The 8,641-nt window shown below is 30.8% G+C and overlaps 1 protein-coding gene across 2 annotated transcripts in view; it reads right to left on the bottom strand.

Annotated features, from left to right (window-relative positions):
• The window catches only part of LOC145259887 (uncharacterized), a 575,878-nt gene that overhangs the window by 251,036 nt on the left and 316,201 nt on the right, over positions 1-8,641 (bottom strand). Inside the window, exons 19-26 of one of the 2 annotated variants that reach the window (XM_080117779.1) lie at positions 7,851-8,024; positions 5,769-5,954; positions 5,057-5,236; positions 4,700-4,873; positions 3,795-3,968; positions 2,137-2,322; positions 818-997; positions 438-611 (exon numbers count right to left, since the gene is read on the bottom strand). The exons of the other annotated variant lie outside the window; for it this stretch is intronic. Of the exons in view, the coding sequence (XP_079973905.1) occupies positions 438-611; positions 818-997; positions 2,137-2,322; positions 3,795-3,968; positions 4,700-4,873; positions 5,057-5,236; positions 5,769-5,954; positions 7,851-8,024 (1,428 nt within the window). The remainder of the gene's footprint in view (positions 1-437; positions 612-817; positions 998-2,136; positions 2,323-3,794; positions 3,969-4,699; positions 4,874-5,056; positions 5,237-5,768; positions 5,955-7,850; positions 8,025-8,641) is intronic. 2 annotated transcript variants of the gene reach the window in all.

The raw sequence follows: 8,641 nt of genomic DNA on the forward strand, positions 1-8,641 counted from the left end.
ATGTAAGTATGTACTTTAGTAATAAATATAAATGAATTTAAGGAAATTTTGTTTGTATTTTATTTCAAAATATAATTAGTTCTCTGATAGAAGTTTATATATATATATATATATATATATATATATATATATATATATATATATATATATATATATATAAGTGACAAACATTATATCAGATTCGAACCTCTGCGTCCCCCTCCGAGGTTTCCAGTGTGTCTCGTGCTTTACGCAGCCGGGAACATAACTCGGTATATATATATATATATATATATATATATATATGTGTGTGTGTGTGTGTGTGTGTGTGTATGTGTGTGTGTATGTGTGTGTGTGTGTGTGTGTGGATGCCACTTTATATTATATATAATAAATGAGTAATGCTTTCTTACAATGAAATCAGTATGCATAATGGCTAAGTTATGATTAAATCTAACCTCCTTTTCCTCCTGAAAGAATATCTGAAAACTTCCTGGCTTTGTGTACAGCGTCGTCTAATTCTGGTAAGCCTGACGCAACACATTCTTTGATTGCTCTATCGAGAGCACGTTTGTCTTTTCTTCGGATAGCATCTTCGAGTTTTTTAATCAAAGCATCGGGAGATTTAGTTCCTGGGTGCCAAAACAAGAATAATGAACAATGACTTCATCTCAAACATAAACACAATTGAGTTTAATGTGAATTGTGAAATGCTGATACAAGAATAATAGTTCCATATAACATGAATCAGGAATAATTGTAATTTTCAAGAAATCGAAATTCTCTAATCTACAATTGAGAATAAACCACACATCTAGACATGCAGGAAAAAGCTAACCTCCTCGTCCACCTCCAAAACTTTCTAATGATTTTCTTGCTTCACGAAGATCAGAACCAAGTTCCGGATATCCGGCTTCCTCGGCCTCATCAATTAATGTTTGTAGAGCTTCTTTGTCTTTAGCTTTTGAGGCTCTTCTAATTTGATCACGTAATGTGTCAGGTGACAAAGAACGAGAACCTACGAGTCATAAAAAATAAATATACTTACAGTTACAATAAATAAATAAACATATTGAAACAGAACAATAAAGGTACTAAAGAGGGCAGCAGCTTGTTTTTTTAATATAATAATTCTAAACAATAAGGTATAACTCATGCTTAAAAAGAGAATTCTATAATATCATTTAATGTGATAGATAAGTTCTTAAAGTATATATATATATATATATATATATATATATATAGATAGATAGATAACTAAGACAAGAGTATAATATCTATTTATATGTGTTACAGGATATCACACATTGATGCCGTCGGTTTCAAATTTCTGTTTAAATAAGGGATTAATAGATCAACATAATCTAATAGATATTGGTCCCTTTTGTTATGATTAGAAATCGACGGTTCTCATGTTGTCCTGATTTTCTGTGGCATATATATATAATTATATATATATATATATATATATATATATATATATATATATATATATATATATATATATCGCTCCACATTTCAGAGCATCACGTTGGTGAGAGAAAATTATTCCAAATTATCATTTACGTATAGTTTCTTCCGTTCTAATGTATTGGAGGAAAAATAAGCTTATAAATGAGTATTACAATGATCTTGATAAATAAATAATCATTAAACCGAATGTATTATTAAGTCGAATTTTTTGTTTATGTACATAATTTGCGTCATTATTAGACAATCAAAACATGACATCGTAATATTTATTTTTATAACCTTTGAATTTAAATAATTTAATTGTTGTCTGATCCAGCAGACTCAAATGCAATTGTAGCAAAGTAATTCGTTTTACAGTGACTCCCGTATACAGAATGCTCAACGATGGTTCGGCGGTTTATGACATTGACTGGGAGCCTGGACGTGCTAGGTCCTACTCCAGTTCGTGCTACAGAAACACTTGTATCAAATCCACACCTGACCTTGTGCCTAACCTCCTAGAGAGGATTTAAATAAATACATAAGATAATAAAACAATAGGGTCATATCACTTTCATTCGAATAGTTATAATATTCAGAATTTATACTAAATTGAAAAAATATGATAAAATACAGAAAACTGTGATTAACAAATTGTAAATAATATACCATTAAAACTTAAGGTGTACTATTATTATTCCTAACCTCTTCGTTGTTTTTCATCCAGTCGTTTCTGGTCATCAAGAGACTTCCTTGCGCTGTTGATATCAGCGTCCAGTTCTGGCATACCAGCCGCGATGCACTCATCAAGTACAGTTTCGAGAGCATCCTGGTCTCCTGCTCTCATGGCTTCTCTCAATTTATCCTTCAGAACATCGGGAGTTTTACTTCCTGACAACGGAGATGACATACTTCATCAGAAACGAAAAAGCCACGAGCCGTGGGTTTAGAGCGACGTGCAACCAAGGCGCATGCGTATATGAAGTACTGAGTGATCAGCTTTTGGCAGTGAGTCAGACTAGCATTTGTTTCTGGGAATGAATTGAAGTAACACGTGTTGATCTAATTTAATAGATTCTATTATTTTCGAAATAATTTCAATTCAAAACACATTCTTTCTTTCTATAATCCGTAACTAAATTGTCTCTAGCAAAAACAGCTGCGTTTTTTATTATCAAAAATAATATTTCAGATTAATCATCAAATATGGGTAAAATAGTTCGTATCTCATCATCTGAAATCTTTAGTAAAATAATTAGATGTTTGGCTTTCTTTGCGAAGCATCAAAATGGAATTATATAGTTGAATCTATATCAGTAGAAATTAGAAGTGAACATCACTGATACTGATGTATCGTCTGCAAACTAATATAAAAAGCAATAATATCAATCGCATTTATTATTCTTTAAAATACTACTTTAAAAATCTAATATTATATTTGCATTTGACATAAATAGGGATTATTTCCCTACTCGTCGTGTAATGGTTGTAATTGGTGAGAATGCTCAAAATTGAATTAAAGATGACTCCTACACCGGAGATCTTAAAGGTGAGATTGATTTGAACATCATCACACTGAAGGTTTCGCAAGGATAGAACGTATATATATATATATATATATATATATATATATATATATATATATATATATATATATATATGAATAATAATTAAATATGTATCATTAAGAAATAATATATTTGTGTGTCTTTCTTTGTATTTGTATTTTCACGGTTTTGTATTTTACAAACAAGCCGCTTACACATAGCAATTTACGCACGGACACACACATACCCATAAAGTTTGCCCAAAATAATCATAAATAAAAAATAATGCAACTATTTTGAAGGTCTACAAAAGTTATTTCCATGAGAATTTCCTAGAAATAAGTAAAATACAACAGTTTTCTTTATTTACGTCCTTTATAAAAGGTTATAAGCACATGGGAAACTTAACAGCAAAATATATATCATTCTTATACAAATATTGCTATTCTGTAGGTATAAAACTGTATGAAGCTCAAACAAGTATTTTAATCTTACTATTTTGTTTATAAAAATGTATAATGTTATTTTAAGGAGAGATATACACACCAAAATCCATAACTGGGTTCAGATAATTTTAAAAAAACGTTAAAATTTTAACCTTGGGTTTACAAGAATGTCAAACCAGATTTTTATTATTTGCAGTGAATAGGAAAAGAGTTTTAGAATACTTATACTATTAGTTTTAAAGTATGATTTACTTACAAAAAGCAATTATGAAATAAAATTTCAGCGTAAAAATGGAATCTAAAAACAAAAGAAAAAACTATTCTACAGACTAATAGGAAACGCCATGCAAACATTATATCAGATTCGAACCTCTGCGTCCCCCTCCGAGTTTTTCCAATGTATCTCGTGCTTTACGCAGCCGGGAACCTAACTCTGGATATCCAGCTTCTTCAGCGTCTTCAATAGCTTTCGCCAATTTGTCAATATCTTTAGATTTAATAGCGTCGGTCAGTTCGTCATATATTTCGTCAGCAGAAGGTACATCTAAAAGAAGGTAATTTCATTATTAAGATAAATTTCAGTTCAATAAGTTCATTTATTTTAATAAAATATAATACTCGCTTCTTTAAAACCAAATTGATAATATTTATATTGCTTGTGTGTTCAAATTTCGATAACATAAGTTTCTAATTTGTCAGTGTTCGGTATATTTTAAGGGCTACAAATACTTTTTAATATGGCGTAAATCTTAATTTACATTGATATTGTTTCATGTGTATTTAGCAATACGTTATTATGTTAGTTATTTATTTACATATGTACCTGATCTATATATTTCAAATGTATAGTTTGAAAAGCTTATAATCCCGCTGGCATCGTTGTTTTAACAGTTAGTTCAAATAGACTTTACATTATAGCTACAGACAGGATTAATAAGAAAAACTGCTTTCAAAATGTCCCGTTTTACGAAAATGGACATACAAACATAAGAAACTGTTTGAGGTATTAATACCAAAAGTTAAGCTAACATGCTAAACAAGTGGCTATAAGCAACCCTAATAAATATGCATTGGCTTATATTAAACTTACAAATATAAATACAAATACTTCATAATAGTTCTTTATGAATAAATATAGCTTAACTAAAAGTATATTTACTGTTGTTTATTGTTTTAATTATTGTATATGTTATCTTATTAAATATAATCGATTAAAACTTGCTTCGTATTGAAATAGAAAATTTATGTAACAAGTTAAATATGATTGTGTCTAACCTCCTTTCCTTCCTGACAGAATATCTGAATACTCCCTGGCTTTTTGTACAGCGTCGTCTAATTCTGGCAAGCCTGACGCAACACATTCTTTGATTGCTCTATCTAAAGCACGCTTGTCTTTCCTTCGGATAGCATCTTCGAGTTTTTTAATCAAAGCATCAGGAGATTTAGTTCCTGAGAACCAAAACAAAATCAAAGAATAATGATTTCAGCAAAACCCTAGTAAATTATAGAATGCTCGTATTAGAACATTTCTCATTAAATCCGAATAAAGAAAAAATGTAATTTCCAGAAATCGAAATATAAAATATATTGTTATAAGTAAACCACACATCTAGACATGCAGAAAAGGCTAACCTCCTCGTCCGCCTCCAAGATTTTCTAATGATTTTCTTGCTTCGCAAAGATCAGGGCCAAGTTCCGGGTATTCGGAAGCTTCGGCTTCATCAATTAATCTTTCAAGACCAGTTTTGTCTTTTGATCTTGAAGCTCTTCTCATTTGGTCACGAAGCGTGTCAGGTGACAGTGAACGAGAACCTATCAGTCAAAATAAACAAATGTGCATATACATATATATATATGTGTGTGTGTGTGTGTGTGTGTGTGTGTGTGTGTGTGTGTGTGTGTGTGTGTGTGTGTGTGTGTGTGTGTGTGTGTGTGGGTGGGTGTGTGTGTGTGTGTGTGTGTGCGTATGTGTGTGTATAGTTGACTAATATAGAAAATTATGTATTTTTATTTTGAGCTCGAATTTCTACGAGAAATAAATAAAGAGCACCACGCTCTTGACTCGTCACACAATCTCCCAAGCAAACCAAAAGTACTTGGGTCCACAATGACCATATTAAATTCATTGAGCAGTTCAAGCCAGAAATATAAACACATATCAAGCAAATTGAAATGATCACAAAAGAATTAAGAATTTCAAATATTAAAATTCGTGCACTGATTACTCTTTAGAGTGACAATTAGAATAGGAATGTTGAATTTTAATTGTAATATAATATAAATCTACTTCAAGGAATTTGTTACCAGGCAATTCAATGAATATGATAACAATAAGGTGTCAAACCTTTTCGTTGACGTTCGTCCAGTTTTTCTTGATCATCAAGAGATTTTCTGGCTCTGTGAATATCAGCGTCCAGTTCTGGCATGCCAGAAGCGATGCATTCATCAAGAACAGATTCTAGAGCATCACTGTCTCCCTGTCTCATTGCTTGCCTCAGTTTTTCTTTCAAGACATCTGGAGTTTTACATCCTGACAACGGAGACGTCAGACATTGTCGTGAACATAATTGAGTCAATGGCTCAGAGCAGCGTGCAATGAAAGCGCATGCGGACTAAACAAAAAGGGAACACTTTTGTATGTATTTTTCCTACGAATTTCTTTCCTGGTGAGTAATCAATAAATGCTGAGGCAATTTTCAGCTTCTAAACTTTGTAAAAGAACATTCATTTTAGAAGTATAGTTACGGTATGTGAGAAGACACCGTATCAATTTTATAAAACGATTTAGAAAGTATATAAATGAATTTATATATATATATATATATATATATATATATACATATATATATATATATATATATATATATATATATATAGAGAGAGAGAGAGAGAGAGAGAGAGAGAGAAATATTGCAATGGTTATTTCAATTGATTTGATTTAACATCTAAAATAAGACTATGTATGTCCATAAACTGACAATTAGTTTGCTTGTTTGTCCTGTTGGGTTTTATGGCATATAAATCTTTGAGGTCATTTTAGGTCGAGTATTTAAGAATCCGAGGACGGATATACTTTTGCTTCAATGGATTGATAAATTATATATTTGTTTGTTTGTTTTTAGTTTTTGGTAGAGGCCGATTTTTTTAAGTATGAAAGTCGATGTAGAGGTTGTTTTTGTTATTTTAGCAAATAGATCTTTAATATTTTCTGTATATAAGACATTTGCTAATGCTACAAAATATATTTTTCATGCTTTTATTCAACATTTAGCGAAATAAAGCCTTTGATCATAAACAGTTTCTTTAGAGATATTCAGAATATTATCCATGATTGTTTTGTGTTTCGAATTAAAATTATCCGAAAATATTTCTGTATCAAAACGAACGACAACAATGTAAGAGATTACTTTCTTGAAGCCATAAGCAAAGTAAATAATTGCTCTTATTATAAGTAGAAGATAATCATTTTAGCTTCTTACATATGAGGAAGATTGAGAAATATATTTTATAATTATACATCCAATGATATACTTAAATTCATATCGGAAAAATTATAAATATGAGCCAGCACAATATTTCGATGCTGATCTGTAGCGTGAAACTCTGAAATAAATAAAGTCAAAGAAAACCATATGTGTTCGGTCCGGACTAGAATTATATCAAAATTATTCTATCGTTAACAAAATATTCCCCTAGCTTTTTTGGCTAGGAATAGAGGGTTATATCTGTTCTGATGCTACACTTAGTCAATTTTGGTCTCAGCCTGTGAAGACGTTCTTCTAAAATGAACCAATTTTTATTTATGTTTCAATTCAGAGTACCCTATTTTCGATTAGCTAGACGTTCCTCTATATTAAAAACTGACTTCGTGTCTAACTTTGTACTCGTGTGATGGCAAGTAAATGTTTTAATAACTGAATCATTAGTTTTGTTGATAAGGAAAAACAAATTTTATCATGATTAAGTCATCGGTTTTTATCTAGACACGGGTGGTCTAGTGATTAGCGATACAGATTGAAGACCTGAGTGTTCCAAGTTCGAATCCAGTTTATTCCACAAATATCACTTTCATTTAGTAACCTTCTGCTGGTCTCTCCTGTAAGTGCCCGTTGTCTCTCTAAAAACGATTCTGATTAGAAAATTACTAATGCCAACAATATAATCTTTGAATATACACTATGATAGAGTGGTCAAATCAAAGAAATACTTTCAAAATAATTTTAAAACCAAACACGATATAAATTCGTTTATGTTAAATAACGACAAATAATGGTAAAGTGTTTTAACACTGAAAATAACCTGGCATTGTAATAAGAACTATTTAAAAAAGTATCAAAGTATAAAACACGACAAAGTGAATTAAAAAATTTCTAAACTATAAACATCATGCACAATCGAACATAAACTATCTTTGTTGAATGCTAACCTCCACGTCCCCCGCCAAGTTTATCCAATGTGTCTCTGGCTTTACGTAAATCAGATCCAAGCTCAGGATAGCCAGCCGCTTCAGCGTCTGTGATGGCTTTCTCCAAACTGTCAATATCTTTCGATTTAATAGCGTCCATCAATTCATCTCGAAGTGCATCAGCTGACACAACATCTAATAAGATATAAATGTATCAGTTAATATTGTACGCTTAATATTTGCTGCTGTTTACATTTATTAATTTTGTATTCGTTTAACTGTTAATAGTTTGAATGTTATTTGTATTAATCATTGAATGAGGACTTTCAAATTTAACATTATTTTAACTAACATAATACTAATTAGACCTTACAGGGACATAATGCCTCATATTTTATACATGTTAACTAATAATTAATATTTTATTATTAATTTGGATTCGAATAATCTTATTATGATATCAAGACTTTGTTACTTATATCAAAATATAATTTTTAACACGTGTCTCTCAACCGATTTTTATGAATCGGTATAGGAGTTTACGTTTTAATGTTGGGTGTTTATGCACTGTATGGGCCGTGCTATTTATAGATAGCATTTCCAAGTTTGATTCCATTGTATGGTATCTTTTCTTTATCAGCTGGTAAGGTAAAAGTACAGAATAGTCAATAAAGCTCTCATCATCCATGTTAAGAACTGGGTTTTAATAATAATATTATTTAAGCACAGCCCGTAAACCGCAGAAGTATCAAATATTGTATGTTTTAGCAGTTTCATAACAAAATAAGTTAAAAGGCTTTAGTTAATTTAAT

This window comes from Euprymna scolopes, chromosome 3, assembly GCF_053919585.1.
Source record: "Euprymna scolopes isolate OS-2025 chromosome 3, ASM5391958v1, whole genome shotgun sequence".
NCBI lineage: Eukaryota > Metazoa > Mollusca > Cephalopoda > Sepiida > Sepiolidae > Euprymna > Euprymna scolopes.